The sequence below is a fragment of the Mustela erminea genome, chromosome 13, assembly GCF_009829155.1.
Source record: "Mustela erminea isolate mMusErm1 chromosome 13, mMusErm1.Pri, whole genome shotgun sequence".
In the NCBI taxonomy this organism is placed as follows: domain Eukaryota; kingdom Metazoa; phylum Chordata; class Mammalia; order Carnivora; family Mustelidae; genus Mustela; species Mustela erminea.
In genome coordinates, this window is record NC_045626.1 from 71,418,027 (window position 1) to 71,433,021 (window position 14,995).

The 14,995-nt window shown below is 38.1% G+C and overlaps 1 protein-coding gene across 8 annotated transcripts in view; it reads left to right on the top strand.

Moving 5' to 3' along the window:
- The window catches only part of TTC28 (tetratricopeptide repeat domain 28), a 648,175-nt gene that overhangs the window by 350,366 nt on the left and 282,814 nt on the right, over nucleotides 1–14,995 (top strand). For 7 of the 8 annotated variants that reach the window (XM_032311632.1, XM_032311633.1, XM_032311635.1 and 4 more), the window contains 3 exons: nucleotides 243–390; nucleotides 9,365–9,637; nucleotides 10,589–10,719. In XM_032311632.1, coding sequence (XP_032167523.1) covers nucleotides 243–390; nucleotides 9,365–9,637; nucleotides 10,589–10,719 — 552 coding nt within the window. Of the gene's footprint in view, nucleotides 1–242; nucleotides 391–9,364; nucleotides 9,638–10,588; nucleotides 10,720–14,995 lie in introns of those variants that run through there. The other variant, XM_032311639.1, reaches the window with a different exon arrangement.

The window sequence follows — 14,995 nt, forward strand, 5'->3', positions numbered from 1 at the left end:
GTAGAATTAATAAGTGTTCTTGAAGTGAAAAGAGTGAAAGTCTTAAATTTTTTTGAAAGAAGGATGCTCACATTTTAGGATGTTGGAAGAAATCAGAATTGATTTTGAACTGTTTACTAGAATTTTGAACCCAGGCAACCTCCATCTTAGGTATGCTGACCAGTTGTTGTAATAAAGAATCACCATCAGTCTTGGAGCATAGTATATAAGTATAACATGCATTATCTTTTCTTTATTTCAAGGCATACTTCCGACAGGGTGTTGCCCTCCAGTACCTCGGACGTCATGCCGATGCCCTGGCAGCCTTTGCCTCTGGACTGGCTCAAGACCCCAAGAGTCTACAGCTTCTGGTGGGGATGGTAGAAGCTGCCATGAAATCTCCCATGAGAGGTAAATAGGATGAAAGTATTGGTCTGACAATAATTTAAAGCAGGACATGTCTAGCCGTTGAAGACCTTGGACTCAGGCACTGAAAACTGATAGGTTATCAAATTTGCCAAGATTGGATATTTTACTCAAAGGAAGATCAAGAATCACTGTCGATAGCTGATGTTAATGAGGTGCAATGGGATGGTGGTAGGGCCACTGGCCCAGAATATTATGGACTGGGATTCTATTTTAAATTTTTTTATAAACTATATGATTGTGGGTGAGTGAATTAACTTCTCTGGATTTCAGCATTATCTAAAGAATGCTTTTTTTTTTTAAATAGTTCTAAGATTCTGTACCTCTAAATCAAACACCGCCAGAGGTAAGTTGATTGACTCAGTTAGACTGATATGCCATCTAGAAATAATCAAATAAGAGACGATATTAGACATTCTAATATTTCATAAAAGGAAGTATGGATCTAACTGTAAGCTGTGTCTAACATTTTTCAGAGGAACATGAAAAGATTATGTTGAATTAAAAGGAAAGAGAAAAGATAGACAGGAGTTTACATGGTTTTCTCCTGCTCTTACTTCTGTTTTATACCAATTGATATTCTGGAAGAACAATGGATTGAAAATAGTACTGGAGGTTGGAGGCATTCTAAGGCCCAAAACCGATTGGCTTCCCTTCGAGGAACATTGATTTTTGCAGCAGTCCTTAGACAGATTGGGCTGAAAGGATACACCAGGTACCATCTTTGCAGTGACCGAGACACTAAGGCAGATTGACGTCAAACAGTAGACAGCTAATAATGTTCCATATTAATTAGATTATGTCAGACAGAACTCTGTTTTATCTCTGAAATGGCATGTTTTTGAATGAACCTAAAAATTTTAATAGCAGTGTCATTAGATATTTTATCTAGTTTTGAAAATATTTGTGGCATGATATAGTATTAATATATCAGCTAGTACAGTACTTGGCTCATAATAAATGCTAAGTAAAAGTCTGATGAACTAAATGGGACTCATATAGTCTCTGGGTGATTCATAGCTTATAAAAGTGTTTTCCTGGAAGTGGAAGGTTGCATGTTTTAGAAAAAAAGAGATAAGGAAATCTCTCCTCATGTGATTTTATAACCCCACACAAAGCTGAGTCTGCTTGTAGGAACCTAATGGCTTCTCCCACTGGGGGACCTGCTGTTAATAAACTCTGACTTAGAGCAGATGCGCTTTGGAGCTCCAGGGCTTGCAGGGGGAAGTGGACAACAACAACAAAAAATCAATGTCTCTCCTTGCCATTTTCTGGCATTTTCTGATTCTCTTCATATACCCTTCTGCAAGCAGTTTACCTGGAACATTTTTTTATTTAGTTTATGAAGATACCACTTCCTTATTCTGAGGTGCTTCTGCTGCTGCCTTAGAATACTGGAGTGAATGTGTTGAGATCAGCAGAATCATACTTACCATTTTGCCTTTGCAACAATTTGTTTAGATAAATGTAAGGAAATCTTCCCTGCCCTGTGAGAAATCACTCAGTGCTGCCGTCCCCCTTAGGGTGTTCTGTGCCATGTTCTTTCCCATCTTATACTGAGTGACCTAAGGCTGACCCCGGAGAAAGCTGCATCTTACAGGTGCCTGGAGCGCTTCAGTATTTTCTCCTCTTCCCTTAAGGCAATTTGATTTATCTCATTTATTTTTAGCATTGCCTTTACTACCGTGTCTATTCCAGGTGGCTTTCTCTTATCAACATTTTATAGAGGCTGTTGTTGCTTTGCACGGTGTTGTTCTGGGCATCATCTCACATCTTAATGACCTCTCTTTTTGTCATATGGTTGTAATTCACAAAATCTGTCATCATTTGCTGCCCATTTTTTACCCACTGTTTATTTTAGCTTCACGCCAGTCAGTTTGTGCTGTTGTTACATAGCTGTGCAGTTTGGGTCACTTTACATAGAGGTCTGATCTGTTGTTGTATTAGTTGTTTTTTTTTTTTTTTAAGATTTTATTTATTTATTTGACAGGCAGAGATCACAATTAGGCAGAGAGGCGGGCAGAGAGAGAGAAGGGGAAGCAGGCTCCCCGCTGAGCAGGGAGCCCGATGTGGGGCTCGATTCTAGAACCCTGGGACCATGACCTGAGCCAAAGGCAGAGGCTTTAACCCACTGAGCCACCCAGGTGCCCCGTATCAGTTGTTTTTGTTTTGTAATTCTTAAATGTCACAGAGGAAGCTCCCTAGTCTGAGTACTTCGATAAAGAAACAAAGCTCCAGTGATGTGCACAGTATCCCTGTGGTTTGGCCTTTTGGAGTAGTGTCAGGATTTCTTTTTCTTTTTCTTTTTTTTTTTTTTTTAATATATGTGCTGCTGAAGTGAGCACAGGATTTCATTTTTTTTTTTTTGAAGATAGGGCTGATCCACATCAATATGTCCTTGATCCCAAATAAATGTTATATTTATCCATGTTGAAACTTACTTGATTTTTTTTACTATATTTTTTATATTGTTGCTTATACTGCTAACTGGATTAAGTCCATTTTACTTTATTGAATCATTACTTAATGGTTTCACTCATGTTCACCAACCAAGATAACAGTTAAACTACTTCTCCTGTGAATATATTTACATCCTTATACATACTGTATTTCCTTAAATCGTTAATGAAAATATAAAAATAAGTATAAATATAAAATGATATGCTTTTTCCTGACCTCTCAAGTTATCCTTTGCCTATTTTTCCATTTCTCCTTTTCAGGTAGCCTTTGAGCAGTTTCAGCTCATTGTATCTTGTAAATGTTTATGCAAATTTGCATGGTAGAGCATAGTACTACTGCCAACCAAATTCAGTAGTATAATTACAAAGTGAGATTGAGTTTACCTTTATTTGTTCCTCTAAAGACGCCAGGGCTGCTTCTCGCTGAGGGTTCTCTTGTGTATATTTTCTCTCCTCCCGTTAATTCGGTAATCTAGACTATTACATTTACGGGCTATCACCTGCCGTGGTGTTTCTAGCAGCTCCAGAGGATCCAGGGAAGCTAATTTTATGGAGTGCTTGTGGAAAATGGCTCTGGAATGGATAAGCTTTTCTCTCAGGGTCAAGTTGAGGCTCACCTTTCATTTGCCTAATTGCCACCCACCCTCAGAGAATACTTTCCCTTTGATTTTCTTTTAGGTGGCCGTCACTTCACAGGAGGCCTAGTTCTGAAATGCTCTGTTAGGAGAAGATGGGAATCTAATCCCAGGGCTGCCATTTGCTGTTGCATCGACTGAGTCAGGTTGCTTCCCTTCTCTATGCCTCAGTCCTCACCTGTTAAGAGGGAAATGACAAGATATACCTCCTAGTACTGTTTTGTGAATCTGCCACTAGAAGGTATAAGCAGGCTCTTGCCAGCCACCTTCCCCGCCTCAGTGTGATGCACTTCTCCCTGAGGAGTGCACGGAACAGCCGTGTTAATCTGCTCTTGTATTTATGATGGGCACGGAGGTCTGGGTATGGGAGGAACGCCGCACCGCCCAGGGGGGCCTCTTGTGTCAGCCCCCAGTGCCAGGAAAAGCTGCATTTCTCCTGAGTGGTGGTGTATTATTATTATTATTTTTTAAATGGTCTGGGAATTTTAGATGTGCTCTTTATCCTTTTGCTTCATCTTCTGTGAAGTGTAGAGCCTGAAATGTCCTGGCCACCTTTAGGAAATGGGCCGGGGCTTAGAGGCTGCCTGTCTGTATGCTGAGGTTTTTTTTGTTTTTTGTTTTTTGTTTTTTGTTTTTTTTTTGTCTTATCCTTACTTTCTATTCATTCTGACATTCTGACTTCTGTATTTTCTACTTTTATTTCTATAGAAGGCCTTTGAATCCTTTTGGAATAAACCTGGGAAAATGTGAAATGGCTTAGACAAAGCACTAATAAGCGTCAGTTGTTTTTCTTTTCTTTTCCTCCTTTTTTTTTTTTTTTTTTTTTAGGAGGGTTCAGTTTTACTTTTTGTATCAATCAAAAGTTTTCTAATTGTGGTAAAATATGTGTAACATAAAATTGACCATTTTAAGCAGTTTTAATTTTATAATTCAGTGGCATTACATCCATCTACAGGGTTTGTGCAACCATCACCACAATCCATCTCCAGAACTTTATCTTCTTTCCAAATTGATACCCTGTCCCCATTAAATAATAACTCCCTGGGATGACTGGGTGGCTCAGTGGGTTAAGTGACTGCCTTTGGCTCAGGTCATGATCTCAGGGTCCTGGGATTGAGCCCCTCATCAGGCTTTCTGCTCAGCGGGGAGCCTGCTTCTCCCTCCCCCTCTGCCTACTTGTTATCTCTCTCTTTCTCTCTCTCTCAAATAAATAATAAATTTCTCTCTCTCTCAAATAAATAAATGAAACCTTTAAAATAAATAATAACTCCCTATTCCCCCCCACCCCCACCCAGCTCATGGCAACTACCATGCCATTTTCTGTCTCTGTGAATTTAACTACTCTAGGTACCTTCTTTTTTTTTTTTTTTTAGAAAGCGCATGCATGGGGGGTGCGGTGCAGAGAGAGAGAGGAAGAGAATTTTTTTTAAAATAAATATTTTATTTATTTATTTGATAGAGAGAGATCACAAGTAGGCAGAGAGGCAGGCAGAGAGAGTGGGAAGAAGCAGGCTCCCTGCTGAGCAGAGAGCCCGATGCGGGGCTTGATCCCAGGACCCTGAGATCATGACCTGAGCCGAAGGCAGAGGCTTAACCCACTGAGCCACCCAGGCGCCCCTCTAGGTACCTTCTATATGTGGAATCATACAAAAGTTGTCCTTTCGTGACAGCCGAGTGGTTTTTAATTTAGTTGCCTCTTTAAGGAATCACCCTAATAAAAGGTGACCATTAAAATTAACAGAATGTTATGAACCTCTCCTCTAAATTTGGGGTTTTGGGAGTAGTTTACATTCATAATACTTTGCTTACTTTCTTATCTTTCATTACTTGCTATTCTCTCTTTGGATCATTGTTTTGGAGATTTATTTCAGAATGGTTTCCGTCAGTCTCCTGGATTTGCAGTGCAGTACTATATTTTAGTGATGTATCCTAGAGTGACTGGTAGTGTTATCACCAGGTTTTTATAATCATCGATATATGGAAATGTTATAAGGGTAATTGGAAGTCTCTGGGTCTTCATAGTGCCATAGACAAATTGAAATCTGTGAAAGTGTTAATTACCTTGATGTTTGAATGATGACATAATTCTTTCTTGCGATTTAACTTTTTATTTTATATAAACTGAAAGAGCTCTATTGGACCTATTTAGACATAGAAGTGACAGATCACTGTGAGGCACCATCATGTTTAGAGATATTAAATCCCAAATCCAGTGATATTAATATATGAATAAATGTGTGTCTCAGAACTGATGAAATATAGTGTATCTATTCACTGAGTGAGATTGTTTATTAATAGTCTCTACTATGTTCCTACAAGCTCTTCAAATGTCAAGAAATGTGATTTCGTTCATCTTAAAATCTTAAAGCCTATGCATTTTGAACGCACATAAGTGGTATTCAGTGAACGTTGCAGAGGCCCTCTACATTTTTACGTAGTTGGTTTAACATAGGCTATTTCATATATCATGCATGGTTTCTAGAAGGAAAACATCTTAATGGCTACAGGCTGATAAATCTGTTCCACCTAGCCTGATAAAATCACAAAGTTTGTCTCCTTGCTAATAGCCTATGTTTACTCTAGAATAGGAATTAGAGCAATAGAAAAGTAGAGTTGGAAAGAATCTCAGAGATAGCTAATCTAGCCTATTTTTTTAACATCAAAAAAAACCCCCTTGTTCTACCACTTTTATTTATCAAAAGCATGTATACCTGCTAACCAGAGCTTCCGACTAAAGAGTGTGGGCCAATGAGACATAATTACAGGCCAGAGCAGAGAAATTTGATATTAAAAATTTAAATATACAGAAAGTGAAATGGACTTTTATGTATATATCTGTGCACATACATATCTGTGCACATAGATGTACATCCATGTATGTACATACGTATATGTTTACGTGAATGTGTCCACAAGTATATATAGACATAGGAATATCTATAACATTATAGATTTATATAACCACTACCAGAGTCACAATCTATACCTGACAAAGTAAGGAGGTAGAAGCTGTGTGGCTTTGAAATCTACGTCTCTTTTTCCTTAGCTGAGTATTTCCGCCCATTATTCCACATCTGCTTCCTTTCCTATAATAGTCTCTGGTCCCTTCAGGCTGGCCTGTTCTTCATTCTCTGTCATTCCATGTGCCTATCTTCTCCTGGCACCTTTGTTTAGGACAAATCTGCCTAAAATACCCTCTACTCTCACAGGGAAAAAAAAACACCAAAGACTTGTCCAAGTCCTACCTACCCTTTCTCCAAGAAATCAAGTTATGTTTCCTTGAGGCTTTCTGATTACCCTTAATAATCACTCCCTTTTCCAAACTCTTATGACATGTATGTATATGAGCTTACATTTATTTTGTCTGTTAATGTATTTATAGTCTCTTTCCAATGTACTGCAAATGGAAATTTGTTCTTTTACCTCTTGTTCCTTCAACTGTGTTTTTATTTAGTGTAAATTTGTACAATTGAAGATTTCTTTCTTTCTTTCCTTTTTTGGCAGGGGTCATCTTCCAGGTATTTCCCTTAGTCCTTTAATTATGGCAATGTTTTCTTTTCTTTCTAACATGATACAGTTTTAGAGTTCAGTTAGAAGGCTCCTTTTTTGGCTATGATTGCTGTGGTTAAAAAAAAAAATCACCAGCTGAAGCACGGTATCTTTGTTGACAAGTAGTCATTTTGGTCTCTCTGTGTCTGAACGCTCTTCCCGTGTTTTGGGAATTCCCTTTTCTACTTCTGCCCCCTGCCTTCCACTGTAAAAGCTGAAATCATCAGATCCTAATGTTCCCATCCTCCTTTGCAGCTAAGAGCCACCTCTGAGTTAGGAGCTAAAGGTTCAAAGAAGAAAGGTTAGCACAGAGTTTGTTCGGATGGTGTTGGTTGGCAGTTGTGACATCTGTTTTCTAAAGGTGGCATTCAGTGGTGGCGGAGGCAGCATTGGAAGCTGAGGTGTCCTGGGTTTAGTTTTGATGGTCATGTTGCTTTCACTACAGAGTTTTTGTGGCACAATTTTGACTGTGGGTCTGGAGGCCTGCTTTTTTGCCCTTGGCAATAGCTCTTCAGTGCATTTCTTTTCTACTTAAAACCAGCCAAGATTGGTTTCTTTTGCCAATAACTGAAATTTTTGCCTGGTATGGCATCAGAGAGCCTGGCCTTAGAGCCCTGCAGGGGGTTCTGGTCTTGGCTCTGTTCTAAGCTGTCTGAACTTAGGTAAATCACTTCAGAACTTAGAGGCATCATTGCTAAGATGGGTATTTTCAAGGTCTTTTTGGCTTCAAAATTCTGTTATTTTTGCTTCTGCTAATTGGCTGGTGGGATGCTAGTAAGATCATCATTGACTCCCAGACCCATCAGTGGGTACCACCAAATTCTGCTCACATTGATTTCAGTATGGTACTATTTTCTATTCTAGTAATTCCTGGGTTCTTTTGCCTGTATTTAACCCTATTGGTCAGCTAGTGTTTACTGGTACTACTCACACTTGCATCTTGACAGGTGTAAAAATGTTCTTTGTTCTCTATTTAGTAATCTGATTGAAGGGGGAAAAATGCTTTAGGCATCAGTAGGTTTCGAGGTTTCTGTGGTAATGTTGATTCAGATGAGAGCTCCTCAGTGTGGAGTTGAAATTCAAAGCCATAAATTGTAAAAATTACATTTTAATGCAGTACCGTTGGCTGAGATATTCAAGATTTAAAGAGACCAGGGTTTTAATAGTTTTTTTTTTAACATATGTACAGGGGAACACCTAATGTGAAATAGTTTTTCATGAAAGCTAACAAATGTGTTGTAAGTGCCACGTCATTATAGGGTTATAGCCAGTGGCTCTGCGATTGTCTTTAAAAAAAAAATGGGGGAAGGGGGGAGAAGGCACTTAGAGGTCATCCTCTAAGACTCAAGTGGAAAGAATCTCTTTGTGGCTTTCAGAGCCCTAGTCCATGTCCTTTCCAGATACCACATGAAAATAAAATGAGATCAACCTTAATTTTGTCTTCTGTCTTACCTTAATACATTCAGGTGATTTTTTTCTTTTATGCTTTCATTTGTCACCCCAACAAAAGCTGGTAATACTTTTTTATTTGGTCATACTGGTCTTAGAAGAAGCAGCGGATGCTGGGTTGCAGTGAGGATGATGGGGATTTTGTTGAGAGAGTGTCTTTGAGTTCATCTTCCAGGGAAAAGGTAGATGGAGTTCTGTTAATCAGTCATTCAGATTCAGATTGCACAAACGTTTATTGAACTCCAGATGTATTAGGGACTATCACCTGTGTTGCAACAGGAAGCTTTCGATTTAGTGTCCACATTGTGCCAATTGCTATGGCATTATTATAAAGCATTAAACACTCTATAGCAGTGTTCGCATTTAGCTGGGGAAATGCCTTAAAAATTAACATACATGGAACAATTCTAAAATAGTTAAGGGTAGAACAGCAATACCTATTATAAAAATGCAGCCAAAGTTTAGATATGAAGAGTCAGGTGGGCTGGAGGGCCTGGGAATACCATATGGTGGAGTCCAAACTTAAGGGTTGTGTTTATAAGATTTTGAGAAAACAGCAGGATGGAGGAAGAAAAACTGTTTGGGGGAAATGGCATGCTAAAGTTAAAGAAAGACCAGAAGAGAAGGTGGGTGTGGCTTACGCAGGTGCAGTGTGAAGAAGGAGACTACCTACCAGACGGAGGCTGAGATTACGGGGTCATATGGATAAGTGGACACTCGGGGTGGTGCTAGATTAAGGGCTGAAGAGTTTGTACTTGAAATGCCCCATAAAGAGGTACGATACACATTTGTTTCTAGAGCATATTACAAAAGATTGTTTTGTATATCATCCTACATTCTCTTGTTTCCTTTTTCTTTTCTCCCCAGACTCCCTCGAGCCCACTTATCAGCAGCTTCAGAAAATGAAACTGGACAAGAGCCCCTTTGTGGTCGTGTCTGTGGTTGGGCAGGAACTCCTGACAGCTGGCCATCATGGGGCCTCTGTGGTTGTCTTAGAAGCTGCTCTCAAGATTGGCACCTGCAGCCTCAAACTGAGAGGTTCTGTTTTCTCTGCCCTGAGCAGTGCTTACTGGTCTCTCGGAAACACGGAGAAGAGTACTGGATACATGCAGCAGGACTTGGATGTAGCCAAGACCTTAGGTAGGGTTGCTTCTGTCTTTTATTTCAATACAGAAAGGAAATAAAGCTGATTAGCCTCACATGGATGGGAATAACATATGCAATGAAAAGTGAGTGTGTCTCTAGAATGTTCTCTGTTTTACAGCACTTAGGGCTTCAGGGCTTTTCTTATAACAAAAGGCCGAGTTCTGTGGATTAACATATTAACATATTAACATATTCATTGCCCTCTTCAGAGATTTTGGCTAACAGATTTAATATCCCAAGTGATAGTATTGATGGGTGAATCCTTCATCTTAATTTTAATTTTTGTCTATCTTAGAATGCATCAGCATTTTGTCAGAAGTAACAGTATAGTGCAGTGGTTGAGTGTGGCCTGTGGAGCCAGAAGGCTGAATTTAGAATCCCCATTCTGCCACTTACTAGCCATATGACCTTCTGCAAGTTGCCTCACCTCTTGGTTCTAGCATTTCCTCAGCTGTAAAATAAGTGTGGTTTATGATTATGATCGTTGTTACAGTGATTATTCAGTGACTTGCAGCACTGCAGGAAGAGAAGAGTATAGTCGATCTATCATCAGCACCGTTGTAAAGAAGCAACATGTCATAGTGGGTTTAGTTAAATGACTGAATCAACATGCTGATGGTTGTTCAGAATCTGAGGTCATTTAGCAGAGCATTGAGGTGACTCATAGCAGCTTGTTTGTGTCAAGGTCTTTAACCTCTCATTTCCAGGATACCTATGTCCCCAAATGTAGTTAATGTTATAACAACAGTTATTGTCCAGAGCTTTAAGTTCTAGGACCATAACTTACTACACTGAGTCTTGTAGAAAAAGAAAATACTTTTCTAAAAGAAGGCAAATGAAATCTTAGCTAGTAAATCTGTGGTTCTTAAATTAAGATGGGCATTATAAATTACAATTAACACTCTAACTTAGAGAAATTTTATCTTTTTTTTAAATCCCCTTTAGGTGACCAGACAGGAGAATGCCGAGCTCATGGAAATCTGGGCTCTGCATTCTTCTCCAAAGGAAATTATCGGGAGGCTCTCACTAACCACAGGCATCAGTTGGTGCTTGCTATGAAACTCAAGGATCGAGAGGTAGGAAGTTTACCTGCAGACCAAAAACACGTTTTTTGAAACATGGAGTCTTTATTGCTGTTCCGAATGTTTTACATATCGTAAAATACTACTTTTAGAGGTTGATAATCATTGCCTCTATCTTTAATGACAATCAGGTGTAGAATGTCTACCACATATGCACCTTGGGCCTATCGAATTGAGTAAGACTTTGGTCCCTGACCTCAGGATCTTAACAGCTTGCATTATTCGGATGCATGACTCTTATTCTATTCAAATATGAAAGGAGGAAACCCATGTAAAATTAACAAAAAATGGTATCTTCATGATATATCCATTAAATTAAAGAAGCACCCATTTGCTTTATTTGAGATGGAGTATTAGTACTGCAAACTCTTCATTTTATTTCTTTGGCGGATTTTAAACTCAGGTGGTAGAAGCATATTAAGTGTGATTGAGAGACCTGAATTACAATGATGAAGAATATTATCCTATCTTTATTAGAGAAATGGAATGTAATATTCTCAGAGAGCTGATATCCGGTAGATACAGCATGAGAAAGTGCTTGCAAAGTGGAGAGAGGGTGGATTTTGGAATAAAATAGACCCAGACTGGAATCCCTGCTCTAGTACTTTCTGGCTCTGGAATCTTAGGGAAATTATTACTTAGCTCCTCTTTGCCTCTGTTTTCTTTCTTAGAAAATAATGATTATATTTCTTCCTTACACAATTATGATAGGATTATAAATAATGTATATGTAAAATACCTAGAATGGTGCTTGGAATTCCATAAATGGTAGCTTCTAATACATTTTATTAATAAGGAAGAGACGGGTAATAGAGGCAACAACAAATTTATGAATCAATCTATGTATTGGGAAATACATTTAGTTACATCTTAGCATTTCACTGTGGAATATTATAGAGATTATTTTTATTATTTAAATGACCTAGCATCTTTGAGTCTCTAGAACATGGTCATCCACTAGGAGGGGACTGGGGAAGAAAAAAGCCTTTGTTTTAATAGTGTGCTGTACTCTCCTCTTGGGAAGGTGAGAGACTTCCATAAAGTCTCTCTCATTTGTGGGTGTCAGAAAAAAAGCCTTTGAAAGCTACTAAAATGTATCATTCGAGAGAGATTGACTTTAGGTGATAATATTTTCAAGAGAGTTACCTAACTACTTTTCTCTTTGCCTATTTACTCTTAGTTTACAAACAATTCTTATAAGCCAGATGATCTGACTTCTTGATGTTAAGAGATTGAAAAGAGGGATCAGACTTCTAGACACAGAAAAGCTGATGGCATTAAGTGAGAACCAGGTTTAAGAACTAAAACAGCTTAGTTGTCTAGATAGGGCCATTTAGTGAAGGCTGGGATGGCTCTAAGTATTTCAAAAGCTGCATTTATATTGTATTTTCCTGACCTTTGGGATGCATATGTATTAGCCCAGTTACTGGATGGGGTAGAAAGACTTGTAATTAGGATATAAGATTATCATAGGTATTAAAAAGGAGAAGTGAAAAAAAAAAAAGGAGAAGTGAAAGTTTTCTGCCTTCCTTATTCTTAATATTGTAATTTTCTTTAGCCTGTGTTTTCTGGGTTTTATAAACCTTTGAAGTACAATACGTTATTAAGAAATCACTGGTTATAAGGATGGAGGGGACCTTGAGATTGCATTGGAACCAATTCCCTCCCCAAATATTCCCTTCTTGGAATTTCCACTTGGCTACAGACACCCTGTTTCCCCCTCTTTTGGCCTCTGGTTAACCACTACTACAGTAGTTCACAAGTCTGCCTATTGGGAAACCTTCCTTATGTATAAGTAAGACTGATTTTAGCCCTCTGGGACTAGATAGAGAATGTTCAGCTCCTGTAATTAATGGCCTATGGCTTCTCCTTTTCCAAGTTGAAAAATCCCATTAATTTTCTTTTTTTTTTCCCCATTAATTTTCTTTTCAAATTTTCTCATTATCAAAACTTGAATAATTTTTACAATTCTCTTCTGGCTCTTCCACTTTCCCTGTTGCCCACTCTGCTTATTGGTTAGCCATAGGTTGGCCACCACAGAAGCCTTCTTTTGGGAAGTTCTGTCTAGCCCATGCTCCTGCTCTGTGTTGGCATATTTATCTGATTTCTAGACTGACCTATAGAATTTCTCTTGACTCTCACTGTGTCTCTTCTGTTGTATTTGCCTCTGGAATCATAGGGTACTCTTCATTTTCTTGAGAATGTAATGTCATTTTCTTACCTTTTTTCTTAATTTTTAATGTTGTATTTGAGTGCTGCTACTTGTCTTTCTGCATTTAGCTGGAAATCTTTATTCCCACATCCCTGAAACCAGCCAGTAGCTGTTAAGACTAGAGTTGATATTGGTCCAGAACTTAAAGGAACATAAAAATGCCTAAGGAGAACTATTGCAATCATATATATTTCATTCAGTTTCAAAGTTTTGGTTGGCCAGTCTTCTGTGATATGATTCAGTTAAGTGTGATATCTGCTTGCGATGTATCTAACATGTACACAGCACTGTGCTGAGGGTTCTGGGTCTAGGCAGTAGGGGTGGGGTTACTCCCCGTGAGGGGCTTATGTTATCTTTGAGACAGACTTTAAGATAACAAAAATATCAAAACAATGCTCGAGAAATAAATAAATAATTAATCACTGCCAAGATGCTCGAATACCAGCAGAGAGAGAGACTGGTATAGACTTGTGGGTGCTTTGTGAAACAGGTGGAACTCATGTTGGCCCCTGACTGTGATGTAGAAATTGGCATGCAGGCTTCTCAGATCTGGTTAACATATCAGTCAGGTGATCCCTTATATCACTTGTGAGGGATGAGATAGTTCATACCATTAGCAAAGATCAGATACTATTTTCTGCCATCCTATTCGTTATGCTCATAAGCGTAGCTGTTTTAAAAGGTAATATTTATTAGTTTTATCCAATTATATAAAAAACTCATGAAAATAACCAACCATAAGCCTTAGATTTTCATATATATACATAATTATTGTTTAGACCTATCCAAACAAAAATTGAAATCCTCCTGTGATAACGTTTATACCTTGTTTTTTCATTAATATTTTTTCACTTAATTTTTATACATTTCTGTATTTTATTAAATGTTCTCCTGAAAGTCTTATGATTTGGTCACAAATCATTTCATCTATACCCTTACTGTAATACATTTAGTTTGTTTCAGAAGCTTTGGTATTATGAATCTGGAAAAACATCTTTGTAAATACATCTTTGAACATATCTCCCATCATTTCCTTTAGCTAAATTATTAAAAGTGGGCTTCTTGGGAAAAACATATTATGGCTTCTGATACTTACTGCTAAATAGCTCTTGGGAAGGCTGTATCTGTTTTTAGTCCTACCAGCAATCTATCAGAAGTTCCATTTCCCTGAACTGGCCAACACAAGGCATTACTAAAGAGTAAATAAATTAAAAAGTCAAATTGATGAGTAAAAAAATGTGATATCTTACTGTTTTACACTGCATTTGACTGCTATTGAGGCTACTTTTTTTTCCCCCTAAGATTTATTTGTTAGAGAGAGAGGTGGGGAAGGGGCAGAGGAAGAGGGAGAGAGAGTATCTCAAGCGGACTCCACACTGAGCGAAGTGCCCCCTGCAGGGCTTGATCTCATGATCCTGAGCCGAAATCAAGAAGTGGGTACTTAACCAACTGAGCTACCCAGGCACCCTAGGGCTGACTATTTTAAAAAATGTTTTTCATAAAGAGCTTTAATACTCATGCTGTCTTTTTCTATTGTGATGTTGGTTATTTTACGTTTTATTTTATTTTATTTTTTTATGTTGGTTATTTTGTGTTGATTTGATCCTGGGCCTAACTCTTTCAGCCCAGTGAGCTGTTGGACAGTTTGTGCTCAAAAACAAATTTTTGCTTATTGTTGCTTCATTATGCATTTTACATCTGCTACAAGTTTCATAACATTATTCTTTTTAAAAAATGTCTACAATATCCTTTCTCCCCTTACTACCCCCAAATACATTTTAAAATCATTTTGTCAAATTTTGGAGACTCTTCCATTGGTATTTTTGTTGGAATTTACATATAATTATAGATAAATTGATGTCTTTTCAGTAGTCAGTCTTCTATTCAGGAGCCTGATCTGTGCTTGAATTTCACTTTTTATGCCTTTTAGGGTCGGAAACTTTGAGGGGAGTATTGATGGCATATAGGAAGGGTGTTTGTTTTACATGTTTTGCCCATATGAAAATTCTCTTATAGCTCATAATTTTTTGTTGATTCCTAATTAATTTTCTTGTAATG